This window comes from Mytilus trossulus, chromosome 1, assembly GCF_036588685.1.
Source record: "Mytilus trossulus isolate FHL-02 chromosome 1, PNRI_Mtr1.1.1.hap1, whole genome shotgun sequence".
Lineage (NCBI taxonomy): Eukaryota > Metazoa > Mollusca > Bivalvia > Mytilida > Mytilidae > Mytilus > Mytilus trossulus.
The window spans coordinates 20,233,594-20,251,455 of record NC_086373.1 but is presented as its reverse complement, the minus strand read 5'-3'; the positions used below and the strand labels follow the sequence as shown (position 1 = coordinate 20,251,455).

Genomic DNA, 17,862 nt, shown 5'->3' with positions numbered 1-17,862 from the left:
ACGTTTATTTTATGAGTCAGATATCATACTTTACAAACAGTCCATATATCAAGCACGATACCGTTTTCCTTTGGTATTGATCATGTAAATTATGCTCGATGGCTACCAATCAATCTTCGAGATATGGCTTCTCTTCACAAACATCACACACAATGGAATTTGCAAAATGGTAATTTTAATGTATATAAGACCAAGTTGTTTTCACAAATGATCAGGCACAAAAACAGAATAATACAATTGTGACGGGCGATGTTGGTGACAGTGCTTAACAAATCTATTCCATCGAACTAGAGATAAAGCATACTACAGATACAGTTAAGTCTGCCAAATATCTTGACTTACATCTAGAAATTGACAATGAGGGTCTGTTGAAAACAAAACTTTACGACAAAAAAATGATTTCAGCTACCCAATTGTGAACTTTTCATTTCTAGGTAGCAAGATCCCAGCAGCGCCTGCATACGGAGTATATATCCCCAAATTGATACGATATTACAGGGCTTGTATTTACTATCACGATTTCCTTGAAAGATGGTTGCTGATGACAATGAAGGTATTAAATCAAGAGTTCCAATGGGTAAAGTTGAAATCATTCCTTAATAAATTTCACGGACGCCTTCACGAGTTGGTTGACCGTTATGGCATAACCGTATCACCGATGTTATCGGATATGTTCACTGTGTCGTACATGTAACTACAATACCTTTCCTTTTTTTACGAATGTGACCTACCAAATAAGACTATTTACCAGATTTGTAATAACATAAGCAACACGACGGGTGCCACATGTGGAGCAGGATCTTCCAGAGAACCTGAGACCACCACCAGTTTTGGGTGGGTTCGTGTTGCTTAGTCTTTAGTTTTATATGTTGTGTCTTGTGTACTATTATTCGTCTGTTTGTACGTTTATTTTTTTAGTGCTATAGATTAAACCGTAGATCTATTCTAGAGGTAGCGGGAATCAGATGTGGATACTTAAAAATTCCAAATATCTTTTAGAGTACATATAATCGAACTCTCTTTTATCCTGTAATAGTATTAAAACATAGACTTTTCTACACTTTACACAAGTATTCCACATTCCAAACTAAAAGACAAATTGAAAGAGTTTGTATTGCTGTGTTTCATAAAAAAAGAATGGCCAACGTAGATACAAGTATCTTTTCTTAGGGAGGGATAAATCCTACTTTGTAAAAGATCACTCTGTTTCAAACAAAAAATTCTCTAAAACTGACATTATCAAGATGCTTGATTTCTTGATTGACAAGATATTTGTTACGTTCGGAGGACGTGTTTTCCAACAGACTGTCGGCATTCCAATGGGTACAAATTGTGTCCTTCTTCTTGCCGACTTGTTTCTTTATTATTATGAGGCTGACTTCATACATGAACTTCTGAGGAAGAAGGACAAGAAGTAAGCTATATCTTTTAACTCTACTTTCCGCTATAAAGATAATGTTCTTTCACTAAATAATTCAAAATTTGATGACTATGTTGAACGCATCTATTCCATCGAACTAAAGATAAAGGATACTACAGATACAGTTAGGTCGGCCTCATATCTTGACTTACATCTAGAAATTGACAATGAGGGTCGGTTGAAAACAAAACTTTACGACAACACAGATGATTTCAACTTTCCAATTGTGAACTTTCCATTTCTAAGTAGCAACATTCCAGCAGCACCTGCATACGGGGTACATATCTCCCAATTGATACGATATTCCCGTGCTGCCAATTCCTATCATGATTTTCTTGATAAAGGGTTGCTGCTCACAACGAAGCTATTGAACCAAGAGTTCCAAATGGTGAAGTTGAAATCATCCCTTCGTACATTTTACGCACGACATCACGAGTTGGTTGATCGCTATGGAATAACCGTTTCACAAATGATATCGGATATGTTCCTTACGTCGTAACTACAATTTACTCCCCTTTTATGAATGTGACCTACCGAATTAGACTGTTTACCGGATTTGTTATCACATAAGCAACACGACGGGTGCCACATGTGGAGCAGGATCTGCTTACCCTTCCGGAGCACCTGAGATCACCCCATGTTTTTGTGTGGGGTTCGTGTGGCTTATTCTATAGTTTTCTATGTTGTGTCATGTGTACTATTGTTTTTCTGTTTGTCTTTTTTTCATTTTTAGCCATGGCGTTGTCAGTTTATTTCCGATTTATGAGTTTGACTGTCTCTCTGGTATCTTTCGTCCCTCTTTTGAGACAATTAATGGTAGCTGAACCAGGAGTCAGACTAGTAGATACATTTGTAAGATCTAGTTGGTTAAGTCGACACCATAAAGATTCTACCAAAACACAAAAGGATTTCTTCGAAAGTTTCAAAGGCTTTCTTAAGTGATAAACGAGTTTGGAAATCTATTTTTAGAACAGTCGTCAGTTTTGTACAAAATTTTCTCTTTTAGTAAACTGTTGATTCGGAAGCAGGTAAGATATGTATATATACTCCAAGATATTGGGTCCAAACCATACAAAGATCGTTTGAAGCAAAGGCAAAACAGAGGAGAATCTTTTTTTTATATAACCAGGTAAAAAAGATCAATTTCTTATAGCTGTAAAATGAAGCTGGAAACGTCTTTGTCAAAAACAAAGTGGCGAACATGAGAAATGATTCCGATCTCTTTTCTAGACTTTTCATTTCTTGTCAAATTAGACAGTTTTCTTTAGCCATGAAACCAAATTTCTCATCCGTCTTGGTCTCAGGATGTTAGTTTAAACAGTGGTATTAAATCTAAGCAAATGGGTATACATTTTTTGTACTGGAAACATTGTACAGTTTGCCATCAACTGATTAAAATTCCTGACCCATTTAGCGTTGCTGTTGCAGCAAATGTTAATTCCAGGTCACCACGTGAAGCAAACATATATATGATTATGCAAATGATGTCTTTTCTGCCTTACATAAAATCTTGCACCGATAAGCATTCAAGAGTAAACATTGTATTTGATGTATGAATTAATAGTTTAAAGACTTGGACGAGAAAAGGGCAATGTGCTGGTGCTAGACGGAAAGTTGTTGGTTCTTGAAGGGTTTGGAGTAGTTTTCTCTGTGAAGATGACAACAAAACGGAATTGTTCATTTTTGGTCAAATTTATCACTTTTATAAATTTACTGTTACAAAACTTAAAATTTTTCGAAACACTAAGGATTTTCTAATCGCAGGAAAAGATTACCTTAGCCGTACTTGGCACAACTTTTTTGAAATTTTGGGTCCTCAATGCTCTTCAACTTTGTACTTGTTTGGCTTGATACCTGTTATGATCTGAGCGTCTCTGATGAGTATTATGAAGACGAAACGCGGGTCTTGCGTACTAAATTATAATCCGGGTACCTTTGATAACTATTGTTCAAGTTTCTTGCTTCTTTAGAGACTTAAAAAAGGCGAATGTTACTCAAATTGTAAATAGTCTTTGCAATTTCCATACGGCTACTTCCCAGCTATCTCCTTGTAACAAGAAGCAGATAAACGAATTTTTGTCCATGATAAACATGCAGCTGGAAATCGAAAGTTGTAAAAAGTTAGTTTAAGTAGTATTAGGTATTGCAGCACTCGTAAGATTATGTGTGGACAAATTATGGATAAATTTTGGAAGGAATAAAGACTTTCGATGGCTTCCTGTACATGGCATATAAAATGGGTTTGGTCATCGTATAGCTGCTCTTTCTGTCGGCATACATTGGATGTGCCACTATGTCAGCATTTCATTGGAAAGATAAGTGGTCAGCGTGGCAAACATGGGAAGTATTTCCAGATGGAACGTACATTTTTCCCGCGTTAGTATGAAGACACATGGAAATCATAGAAGCATGTGTTGCATTATGTATGGCATCGTCAACATTTGCTGCTAACGAGGCACGATTTTAATCGTTTTCTAGGAAGCAGCGGCCTTATGATGCTTTTCCGCCAACCAACTCGTGATGGCGTCCGTAAAATTTATTAAGGGATGATTTCAACATCACCATTTGGAACTCTTAGTTAAATAGATTTCTGGTGAGCACCAACCCTCTATCAAGGAAATCATGATAATCAATTCAAGCCTTCAAGTATTAATCGAGAGATAAATACTATGTATGCTGGCGCTGCTAGTATGTTGCTACATAGAAATAGAAAATAACTGTAAGTGCTACCGTTCTGGCCTTCCTTGAAAGGGTTTTGGCAATTGTCAGATAATTATAAAATAAGCAACCTGTATTTCTACCCAAACAAGGCACTTGAGCTTCTTAACAAAGTTAGTAATATCTTAAATAGTTTGAAGGAAATGAAAAAAATTTGCATTTTGCACGTTTTTGCCGCCATTTTGGAATCGAAGTCACTATTTTCGTCATTTCTGTATTGTTTCATCATACTATAGGCACTGTTATTTACGTTTTATAAAAACTCATTGGATTAACCCTATTACACAGCTTTCAAAGGATTTACGAAATGTAGCCATTTGGATATGACACCATTTGCAAAATGAGCGGTGGCCATCTTGAAAAAATGGAAAAATGTTATGGCTAGCAGCAGATTTCTTCTTATCATAATTTAGTCAACCTATATACCAAATTACATGCTTGTATCACGATTTGGACAATTATTTCAATAATATCTCCTACTAATATGTATTTGCAAATAATCATTTAGTAAAACAGATGAAACTCTGCTATATTAATGAAACAAAAATTTACCATTAAAAAGTTTTATTTTCGTTTCAAATATATGAATTAGCCAATAATAATCCCAAAACAAACGGTAAAATTAACTATTATTACAGAAATATCCACAATAGTATACAAAAAAGGACAAAAATCAGAAAAAAACTAGAGAATAGGGACAACAAAGAAAATACAAGAAATCGAACTTAAACTGTCAAGTTTAACTAATTGATCTTAACTATGCTACCCTCGCGGCTACCAACTTATAATATACGCTTGACTATTATGTATTTATATGTTGCACTTTTTCTCAACCCACGCCTTTTTTTGGGGATATTTATACTATTCATAATAGATAATTTGATTTGTTGACATACTGGTTCCCAGATATGATCTCTATGTTTCATCTCGTACAGAAATAACTTGGGACTGTTACCAGTAAAAGACATACTATTCCGGTGAAAAATGAATTCTGAAGTAGTGAAAAAGTAGATGTAGGGATAGTACACAATTTTTGTATAAGTTTTAGGTTCATCTATAATCTTTGACAAAAATGGCTGTGTTTATACCATGATATTTCTCTGTATTGATCCGGCTCAGATCCCCCTGCTAGAACAAAGGAGCTGGGATGTAATGAAGAGGTATTCCAGTAATAAATTTTAATGCATAATGAGTACTTATATGGACGGAACGCCTTTAAATTTGAACTATGTTGCTTGTTTCCTTCATCAGTTATATGATGTTACATTTCATACAACGTGAATCGATTAAATAAGCTTTACAACTGCCCCAGTTTTGTTAATGTTAAATAAGCGTTTTATTCCGTACGGAAACAAAAAAGTAACGATGATAAACGTTTCTCGAAACAGACATTTCTTCCTGCTGCTGAAAAACAGTCATGGTTTAATTTGGCAGCAAAATACACTATTGTAATAAATAAGAATTAAAAAACCTTGAATCTTATCTGAAGGAGCGACAAATCCTTCTTTGTACAATTTACTCTCTCATTTAAACACATATTCTCTAAAACTGATACTATCAAGCCACTTTAATTTTGACAAAAAAAAACTAGACATTCTCATAGGAACCAATTGTGCTGATCTTCTAACCGACTTGTTACATTATTTATATGAGGCTCACTTCATACAGAAGCTTCTCACGAAGAATGCATTTTTCCTAAACTCCACTTTTTACTATAAAGATGATGTCTTCTCATTGAATAATTCAAAGTTTGGTAACTATATTGAACGCATCTATTACATCAAGCTTGAAACAAACGGACAAAGTCAAGTCTGTCTTACATCTTCTAATTGACAATTAGTGTTGGTTAAGAACAAATATCTACGACAAAAAAGATGATTTCAGCTTTCCAATTGTGAACTTTCCATTTCTATGTAGCAAAGTTTAAGCAATGCATTCACAAAGAGTATATATATCCAAGTTCATACTGTATTTCAGAGCTTCTTTTTCTATCATAATTTACTTGATAGAGGTTTGCTGCGTATCACAGGATGTGTTCTTACATGAACAACACGACGGGTTCACATGTGGAGCAGAAGTACACAAGATCAACCCTAGTTTTTGATGGGTTTCATGTTGCTCAGTCTTCAGAGAGTTTGCTATATTGCTTTTATGTGAGTTTTTTCCCCTTGATGAGTTTGAATGTCCCTTACCATGTACAGTATTTTTGGACTCTTTTGTATCTGCGCAATAAAATCTGCTGTGCAGCTTCAAATGCCAGTGTTTTCGTTTGAAATTGCATGAAAGTTGACATAAGAATAAAAATGAGGAAGCAGAGTTATGAACCAAAGGTATGCTTTTCTTCCTCTAGAGGGTTTAAATCAATTATAATAGAATATTTTAACATAACAAAATCCGTATTTGCACGCCTGTACCGAGGAAAGGCAACTAGATATGTATTTCAAACAATAGTACATTTTCATTGATGGTCGAGGCAAAATATATTTGTAAATTAAAAATACAATGCAATGCAGAGGAGGTGATAAAACCAATAAGGGTAAAAGTATAGCTTAATCGGGTCTTCGGATTATTAAGAACTATAAATGCAGGAGATATATTCCTTAATTTTAGAAATTTAGTTGATTTCTCGAGTTTTTACACTGGAAATTACATAGAACTGTAATAAAGATAAAAAAAATCCGTATGTTTCCATACCCAAGGACAAACGGGTTTCAGATCCTTTTAAAAAGCCCAAGGTTGTGCATGCTTTCTCATGTCTTCGTGACAAATGATGTGGGTTTTTTTTCTAGCAGACAAAGCCAACTCATAAAAAAACTTGAATTTATAGCAAATCTCATGTATACCTCTGCATTTTCACAAAAGAAGTTATTTTCAAAAAATCACAAATATGTCCTTCTCTCATTTGGTATAAACTTTTAGAATATTTTTCAATCCTAGTTTTTAAAAATTTTGCAGCAACACCATTGATGTTCTACCTCATATGTTTTGAATTTCTAAATTCATCACAAAATGACCACTTACCATTTAACCATATTGGGTTATATGTTCCACAATGAAAAATACCGGGAGCAGAAGTAGGTATGCCATCCCCATTTACACTTTCAATTCGATACCAAGTATGTTCTAATCCATCGTCAGTGATTGGTAGATCTAACGATACATCTGTTTCATATCCTGCTGATCTCTTCTCTTGGTGTCGAATTACCTTGTACTTGGTACATTCCTTTTCTGAAGAAAACACATTCTATTACTTTTTACTAATAAACCTCTAATAGATAAGGTTCCTGGTTCGATTCACGTATGGGATGAAAATTTCAGGGACTGAATTTTCGGCTATCCCTTGACACCATTTGCGGGTATGGTCTTGAGGAAACGATGATAGTCCGTCGGACGGGGACGATAAATGGCTGACCCGTGTTAAGAGAGAGCCATATCTCTTGCACGTTTAAAAAGACACCCTTGTAGATTTCGAAAAAGAGCAGGCTAATGCCGCTACAAAGCAGCACTCGCACCCGCAAAGGGGAAAGGGATAAATATAAGTTGCAAAAACTTGTTTCCCAATCCACTATAAATAAATACGTTTAAACTTAAACTTAAACTAAACTTAAACTAAACTCTTATAGATATCGACCCGAAACATCTTATGAATGTAAGTTATCTTTAAAAGAGATAATACAGATAATACTATAGGTGCATATATATTTGAGTTCCAATATCTGCTCTGCTTCTCGACGTTGAGAAAAACTAGATAATCATCGAATCCATATACTATAATGCAAAAGAGAAATTTGAATAAAACTAAATAACTTTTATAAAAATTAACATGAACAATTTTGATAACTAATAATATAAGCTTTTGAGTAGAACCGGCTAAACTGTATTTTATTGACAATTAAAGTCCCTTTCTGGCAAAAAAAAAGGCATCCTTTAATCGTTTACAATTATTGAATGTATAGCCTGAATGCAAACTTCTGGTTCTGGTCTTTATCAGTTATATTGAAATGCGCATCTGGTGCAGTAAAATGGTATTTTTAAAGGATGCTAAATTGATAGATTTAGATAAGCATGTCTCAATTTCGAAATCAATAAGATTACCGTTTTAGTACATTAAAAAGACCCGTATTTTGAAGTAAATGTAAGGCAGGATATGAAATTCTCTCAACACTTAAAAATTCTTTCACGTTCGGTCGTTAACAACCATACTTCTTTACTATTATATTGTTTTTTAAGATATGATACAATAAAAAACGAAAGATAACTTTTAGTATTGTTTACCACCTGAAAATTGGTAAATTTTGACGTCAAACATGTATGAACTGCTAGAATATATAAGCTCTGCAATTGCATCTTGGTCATATCGGGAAACAGAATACAGTCCTCTGCCATAAACTGAGAAATATATATTACTGTCGCTAATGTCGAATCCATGAACATTATAAGACCAAGGTGATGTATCATATACTGTTATTATTTCGGATCCATCAAGTAAAGCCGATCGTGTTTGGAATGTGTGATAGTCATGCCAATAAAGTCGACCTCCGTCGAAATCTGAAATTAAAAGAATATATAATTTAATGAAACCACTTATGTACGTCAAATACACAAACTAATAGAAGATAATTACAACAACATACGTTTGAAATGCTTTTCTGAATTAAACATAATCAGGAACACTATTTAACATTCAAAAGGAAAATTATAGATTTTACTTTGTAATTCTTTAACTATATGAACTTTACGTCGTCAAGTCTTACGGTGTAAAAATATCAGTTAGAGTAGCCTCAGACTCCGGTTATCCATATTTTTGTTACGATTAGTTCTCTTCGCTAGGTAAAGACAGAACAATAAGGTAATCAAACATATCGATATGGAGATTCGGTAAAATAACCATTAAAATATCTATCAACCAAATGTGGATGTAAATGTAAAAATGAAAATCGCAAAAATACTGAATTTCGAGGAAATTAAATACAAGAAAAGTCCTCAAACTAATGGCAAGATCAAAAACAAAAACACATCAAACAAACGATAACAACTCTCCTATTTCCGACTTGATATAGGCATTTTCTTATGTAGAAAATTGTGGATTAAACCTGCGTTTAAAGATTTAGAAAACCTCTCACTTGTATGACATTTGCATCATATTGGAAGCAGTTGGCTATTAAAGTTCCTAACAAGAAAAATATGAAACAACTTCATTTCTTATTTCTGTGACGTTTCATGGATATTGGATATCATGGGAGAAGCTAATTACACAAAAAGTTGCGGTCTTCCGTAAATTTCATTAAAACTAAATTACTAAATCTGGAAAAATTGGAAATTTTGTAATACAATTCCATAAGCGAAGGACAACAACCTCAACATTTGTGCAAACATGCCCTGGATTTGGGCTAGCATCTCTGATACAAGTTAATTGCACTAAGAAGGTACCAAATTCCAATCACACTTCCCCCGATATCATATTATGCGATGACTTGAGACATGATCCATTACACCCAAAGTAAGTCAAACACTCTCGATCAAAACCATGCACACTTTTGAATCGTACTACAGAACTACCCATTTTATTGTATTATATAAAAACACGCACAAACACAATATATATATTGTATGGTGAACTATTTATAAGTTTACCCAACAAAATAGTGTAACATAATCCAATATCCGCTACAACTATTTGTCTATCAGTTCCGTCCAGACGGCATTTTTCGATACTGTTACCATTGAAATATAACCATCTGAAAAAAACCAAAGCATTTTGATTTTATAAAAATACAATAAAAAATTATGTTAAGTACACATCCATCAACGGTGACTTAAATTAAATTGAGGATTGTGTTTTCATTCTAGAGATAATAAATACCCGCGTACAATAGTTTTCCTACATTGTAATGAATGCAGTCGTGAAAATTTAAAGATAAGCTAAACATCTATTTCCTAGACTGCCTTTAATTGCTTAACGAAACACATGAATGTAAAGCCGTCCTTGACTTAGACAATACTAGTTGATATGATAAAAATGAATAGGCAATTAGAAAATGATTGAACATTACAATTAAAAGGTTTTATCAGCGTATTGCAGGCTAGGTGTCGAGCCCTAAAACTGAAACTGGTAAAATTGGGAGATACTATATTATCTAAAATATACATATCGATTATATATGTACGTGGTAGTCATAATAGATTTTTATAACAAATAAAAAAATACATTAGACATAGGTACCTTATGTTCTAACGTGATAGTTTGCCCATTGTGATTTTCGGAACACCATGTGCAATTTCATTATACATGTATAATAGAAAATCATATGGTCAGACCTATTATAATCAGATATTCCTGAAATTCCACAATCACCCAGTCCGACGATCCTAAAATCCAACAGCCCGTTTTGTCCGACAAGAGATTATTTGTCTCTAACAGTTATCATGTAACGTTTGCATAGACTTTTTCCACAGATATGATAGTTTGTGTCTGTCGTTCATCGCACGTAAATTGTTAAAAATGAGTGACTTTTGTCGTTTTTCTTCCTCAGCACACATGAATTGTGCTATGCTATTCATGCGAAGGGCCTTACGGTGGATTGTTGTTTAGGAGGCCCGATCTAGGACGCGTTTTTGAATTGTTAATTCGGGCAGTTTTCAGTTGTTGGGTAAACGGTTTTAAGACGTTAAGACCTAAAATAAATGTAGACAATACCTCTTCTGATTACTTTAGTCACCAAATTGATAAAATAAGACAGTTTTCGATCGTAGTCATATTCTATTTACATTTATTCTGTTATTATTGTTTACGACATAGTTTCGCGCCATTTACGGCAATGTACAAAATTTCAAGACGACATGCCTAGCCGAAAGAAGAACGGTTGATTTTTTAAAAATTGCCAGACAGAGACTTACAAGAACAGATTAGACAACATTTCTAGATCCGACTCATCAACAATTGAGACACCATCTACAATCGGTTTTGATACGTTTTTTACATCCGATTTTGAAACATCATTTACACCATGTTCTTTTTAACATGACCACACTTATTAATCTTCTGCATCCTTTGATGAGATACATGATTTATATTATTCTTGAAAATTGATGCCAATTGGTTATACCAGACATGTAATTGACATTAAAACCTTTTTTGATAACATGAGATGTACTAAAAGTGATATTGAAGTTAAAAGATGAAATTCGAATTTTGACTGCTTGTTTATATGGCCACCTAATTGTTCGTTGTTATAACTGTAATGAATTTGTTCGTGATGCCATGGGCAAAACCCACAGTTCATCTCATGGTCTTTGTGAACTTTTCATTTCTAGGTAGCAACATTCCAGCAGCACCTGCATACGGGGTATACACTCCAAATTGATACGATATTCCCGTGATTGCATTTCCTATCATGATTTTCTTTATGTAGAATTGCTGCTCACAAGGAAGCTCTTTAACCAAAAGTTCCAAATGGTGAAGTGGAAATCATCCCTTCGTAAATTTTACGGAAGCCATCAAGAGTTGGTTGACCGTTATGGAATAACCGTTTTACAAATGATATCGGATATGTTCCTTACCTCGTTAATACAATCCCCTTCCCTTTCATGAATGTGAGCTACCGAATAGGACTTTTTTTCCGGATTTTTTATAACATAAGCAAAACGACGGGTACCATATGTGGACCAGGATCTGCTTACCCTTTAGGAGCACCTGAGATCACCCCCAGTCGGTGGGGTTCGTGTTGCTTATTCTTTTGTTAACTTTGTTGTGCCAAGTGTACTATTGTTTAAAATTGAGAAAGGAAATGGGGAATGTGTCAAAGCGACAATAACCCGACCATAGAGCAGACAACAGCCGAAGGCCACAAATGGGTCTTCAATGTAGCGATAAACTCCCACACCCTTTAGGCGTCCTTCAGTTGGCCCCTTAAAATATGTATACAAGTACAGTGATAATGGACGTCATACTAAACTCCAAATTATACACAAGAAACTAAAATCAAAATTTATACAAGACTAACAGAGACCAGAGACTCCTGCCTTGGGACAGGCGCAAAATTGCGGCGGGGTTAAACATGCTTATGAGATCTCAATTTGAGCGTCACTGATGAGTATTGTGTAGACGAAATGCGCGTCTGGCATACTAAATTATTATCCTGGTACCTTTGATAACTACCTATCCCTCTAGCCAATGTAGAAAAGTAAACGCATAACAATATGCAGATAAAAATTCAGTTCTATGGAAGTCCGAGTCCGATGTCAGAAGATGTAACAAAAGAAAATAAATAAAATGACAATAATAAATAAATAACAACAGACTATTAGCAGTTTACTGACATGCAAGCTCCAGAACTTAATTAAACTGATTGAAAAATGATGTCTTCATCATATGAATATCAGGCACAATCACTCCCGTTAGGGGTTTAGTATCATACTATCATAAAATATATGAGAAGAACATAACCCGTGTCATGTCAACAACTGTTTTTTTTAAATAAATGTGTTTAGTTCCGATGCAAAGACCCTATAAGTGAATCAATATTAAAGCCAAAATATGCAATCTTTACATGACAACAGTATCGTAACTATATCCCTTCTTCATAAGTCTGTTTAAAGTTTTTGTAAGTTTTTGAGGTGAATACTGACATTTTTGTGCTTTGTACAGAATATTACCATAAAAGATTGGATGTTTGTCTTCTTTCATTTTTATCCAGGCGTTGTCAGTTTATTTTCGATTTATGAGCTTGACTGTCCCTCTGGTATCTTTCGTCCCTCTTTTATGGTCCAAGGATATTTGATGTCAACAACAAACTTGCAACTGGTTAGTGTAAAAATAAAATCTATATCTATATTTCATGTTTATAGATATAGGAAGATGTGGTGTGAGTGCCAATGAGACAACTCTCCATTCAACGCATGTTTACATGGTACCTATTCACCTACTGCAAACAATTGGGATGTCTTGCAAGGCTTTATTTTTTTTTAGATGAGGCCTTCGTAGGCTTGAGTTATTGGTTTTTATTTTAAATTTCTGCCTGGCAAGAATATAAGAAATACAAAATCAAAATTACCGAATCAAAATCTGACATCATCCAGTGAAAAGGTCGTCGACACAGTAGAAAAAAGTCACAGTAGTCTTATTATTATGATTCAGGAGATGTTGATATACAGCAATGCCTTGTTACAGTGGTCTTATTATTATGATACGGGAGATGTGTGCTATACCGCAATGACTTGTGGCATATTTCCTATAAAGTCATAGTGGTATTAATATTATTCTTATGATACATAAGGTGTGTGATATACACGTAGCAGCAATGCCTTGCGATATATTTCCTATATATATTACGCCTCATATAAGAATGCTAGATTTTGATTGGTTGGTATCCAGTGTATTGTTCGCATATTCTAACATTTTTTTCCTCATTCAATTTTTTTTTTAAACATAATTATAATATAGGTTTCGGGGCCTTTCAAAGCTGACTATACGGTATGGGATTTGGCATTGTTGAAGGCCGTACAGTGACCTATAATTGTTAATTTCTGTCATTTAGGTCTCTTGTGGAGAGTTGTCTCAATTGCAATCATACCACATCTTCTTTTTTTTATATTCTGTACTGTACATTCTCAATTTATCCTGTACCATGCCTTTATACACCAAATACTCTTCAAGTTTATTTTTTCTATTTTGTATTAAATTAATAGAAAGATCCACTTTGTAACATCTTGTGATCAATTAATTTGGCAATCGTCAATGGCAGTCAGCAGGGTTTAAGAACATCAGTTGTTCGACCTGTTAGTCAAATGCGTTTTGTTAAAAATATACTTTTTCAGTTTTTTGTCTTTTGGAAAATATTGTTTGTGCTGTATTTAGACCCCTCTACAACGAAATTTGTTTTACATGCACGCGTTTAAAAATTGCGGTTTTTATCCAACGCAATCATAGGTTTGAACGTTGTTTTCAATTTAGACTTGTTTATATTTGTTTCGTTTGGGCTTGTATTATATTTTCCCTTCTGTTTATATGATCCGTTCATCCTATTTTGACTCTTTTAATTCCAGAGTCTATCTTAGGTAGCAATAAACAGTTAGGAAAAAATATTAAAATTTGCCCTCATAAATTTTACCATCCCCTTTTCATTGCTTTCTTGCAATACTAAGCTTACTGTTTGTGTCATATATGTGCATAAGTATGTAATGAGAATCTTCCATAGATTTTATATCCAGTATATAAAATGGTAAAATATAATTTCTTTTGGGTGTATCCATGGCAACAATCTGCACTTATTTGCTATAAAATATTGCAAAAAAGGGGGAAAAGATGTCACATATTTCGCCAAAATTTGGCTAAAAGTAGAATTTCAATCGCTTGAAGTAATACCTTTTCTGAAACTGTGTACATATATCATTCAGTAGATCCAATGAAAATCATATGTCTTTCATCTCATTTTTTTGTAAAATTGCGTCAAAAACTTCGTGTAGAAAAAAATTGTTTGTAAACATTACATTAATTTCTGGACCGATGACCGGTCAAGCTATGAAAATACGGATTGTCAAACAAAAAATAGCCCATAAAACATGTTAAAAACAATCTTGAAGCTCTTATAAACCATCTTTGAAGGCTAAATTAGTACTCAGCTGTCTAAAAATGAATTTTATTACACAATAACTTTCCTATTATAAAAATCCACATGGGCCAAAATGCGAAACTAAACTCCTAACTGTGTATTGCTACCTTAAATTGAGATAAATTGTATGGCCTTCCAAATATCGTTTCCATCCTTTCTCGTGTTCGTATAATTGTTGTTTGTGTTGTGTTTTGAATAGAGAAAAAGACGTCTATACAAATGGATGATTTAATGCTGGAAACACAATGACGTTAATACATAGCAACCATGACGTTACATATAGAGAGCGCTAACGCGAAAAGGTACACGTATGAGTCCCGCGTACTGTGATTGTCTCTATTTTTCCTCGACATACTCGGGGCCGCGAGGTTATGCAATTAAAGTCTCAATGAACAATTTATCCAAATTAAGAAAATTATCTATAAATGAAATGAAATGAAATATTTGAAACTTTAAAGTTTATGAATCACATATAAAACTATCTCTAAATCAAGTTGCGATTGAAAATTGTTCTCAATTAATTACAGTCTCTGATTGCGGTTTTGTAAACGAACACTCCTTCTAAGTATTTGCGATTCATCATTGTCATTTGAATTTATCTCTAGTGGGTAGAGTTTGACGATTGGTCTATTTGTAAGTCCAAATTTTGTACGCACTATAGCTGATCTTACCAAACCATCTCCGCCACGCACAAGGTCCTCGATGATACCAATGTTCCATACTGTTCTAGGCGAGTCATCATAAATCTGTACTATGTCCCCGGTCTTTATCCGCTGTAAATTATTTCCACTGGCTCTGTGGAATTCCCGTAGTGATGTAAGGTACTCCTTCTTCCATCTCGTCCGAAAGTGTTGTAGTAATTCTTGCTGTTGTTTTTTTATGTTTTAGCGCATGAGCGCAAGTTAGTGTTTTTCTAGTGTCTTTGAATTCGCTGTGATCATTTGAAGGATGCGGAAGTGTCTTTAATCTTCTGCCATACATAAGATGAGACGGCGTTAGTGGTTCTGGATCCTTTTCATCAGTAGAGATGTATGTTAACGGTCGGTCATTCAGTGTGCACTCGATTTCTGTAACAACGGTGTGTAGCATATCTAAGTCGATACAGGCACGTCCTAATGTTTTCTTGAGGGAGGTTTTGGTAAGTCCAATAAGTCGCTCCCACCATCCTCCGTACCAAGGAGCCCTGCTGGGTATAAACTTCCACACTGTTCCTAACTCACTAAGTTTTCCGTGCACTGTTTCTGATTTGAATATTTTAGCAATCTCTGTCGCTGCAGATATATACGTAGAAGCATTGTCAGATATCATTATTTTCGGTAAAGATCGACGGCTAACAAATCTGCGAAAAGCTAATAAAAATGAATATGTCGTTAAATCCTGAACTAACTCGATGTGAACAGCTCTGGTTGAAGCACACGTAAATAGATATATGTACGCTTTTGTTTCCTTGTTGCCATTTTGTCGTACATGTAACGCTCCTGTTAAATCAACTCCCGTGACGCTGAATGGCGGGTCTTCTCCAGGACGATCCTTTGGTAGCGGTGGTGGGTCAGGCGCCACATACGGTCGACTAATTAGCTTCCTACAGGGAATACAATTCCGTAATGCGGTTTTCACTCTATGTCGGATTTTCGGTATCCAATATGTCTGTTGAATTAACGTTATTGTCCCATTTATTCCACTGTGATTTTGTAGTTTGTGTGCGTCCAAAATTATCAATGTTGTCAACGGGTGTTTTGTCGGAAGTAAATAAGGGTATTTCACTGTTTCGTTAACGAGCGCATTGTCAATTCTTCCGCCGGAACGTAGTAGTCCTTTTTCGTCGATATATAATCGTAACTGTCGTACAATAGGTAGTCGATTAGTATCCTTTGAAACAATATTACGGATTTCATTCATGAAAATAGTTTGCTGTACATTCCGTATCAACACAAGTGAAGCATTTTGAATCTCGGCTACCTCTAACTGTTGGTATTTCCTGTTTTCTGAAAGTGTCCTGCAATTCGTTATAAAGCGCAAAACGTAAGACATTATACGAAGCAGTTTCGGATAACTGCTGAACTTCTCTATATTGATGACTTCCTTTACAACTGTGAATCTGTCATCATTTTGTTGAATTTGCCGGTCTATGTCTTTACTTTCATTGTCTGTAATTGTTGTCATAGCAACGGAATTTCGATCCCAATGCGGCCATTGTTCTTCATGTGTAAGCCATTTCGGTCCGTTGAACCAAGTATCATTATTCAAAAACTTAGACGAAGACATACCGCGCGTAAGACAGTCAACAGGGTTACAGTCAGTTGGACAATATCTCCAAGTTTGATTTTCTACAAGTTGTCGAATTTCTGTTATTCTATTAGCAATAAAAGGTTTTTTTTATTTTCGACGAATACAACCATTTCAGAACGATTTGGCTATCACAGCAAAATGTGATTTCTGTAATTCCTAAAATATTCGACACATGTTTACCTAATTTCGCTCCAACAACGCCGCCCATCAACTCCAATCGCGGCAAAGTAATTACTTTAAGCGGTGCAACTCTGTTTTTAGCCATAACTAATTGCGAATGTTTACCTTGTACAATGTAGGCGCATGCTCCATAAGCTTGTTTGCTAGCATCGGTAAAAATGTGTAATCTAGCTGTTTGCGGCAATAAACCATCGTTGTTAAGTAATCTGAAAAGTTCAACTGATGTTGTATCTTAAAGATCTGTACATAAAGTAGTCCATTGCGTAGTTACATCTTCAGGTAAGCGTTCGTCCCATCCAAAATTACGTTTCCAAATTGACTGCATAAGTATCTTAGCTTTCACTGTCACGGGACTAAGTATGCCAAGCGGATCAAAGATTTTAGACGACTGTCGTAATATTTCTCTTTTTGTTACATCTATCATGGTTGAATCTATGTCTACTTCTGCAAAAAAAAGTTTGTCGTCCGCAACATTCAAGCGCATTCTAAGTATGTTGACCTCGTTACTGGAATCTAGTACGTTTTCTTTTTCAGCAAGTTCTCGTAGTCTATTTCAACTCAGAAGCTAACAAAGCCTTTAAAAAGACTTACTTAGAAGGGATATAGTTACGATACTTTTGTCAGGTCATTAAAGATTGCATATTT

General features: G+C 34.8%; 1 protein-coding gene across 1 annotated transcript; it reads right to left on the bottom strand.

The window, feature by feature from the left end:
- Positions 1–15,528: 15,528 nt before the first annotated feature.
- On the bottom strand, positions 15,529–16,911 carry LOC134700764 (uncharacterized). The gene has a single exon (XM_063562266.1). The coding sequence runs from the start codon at positions 16,909–16,911 to the stop codon at positions 15,529–15,531; it is 1,383 nt and encodes a 460-aa protein (XP_063418336.1).
- Positions 16,912–17,862: the final 951 nt, after the last annotated feature.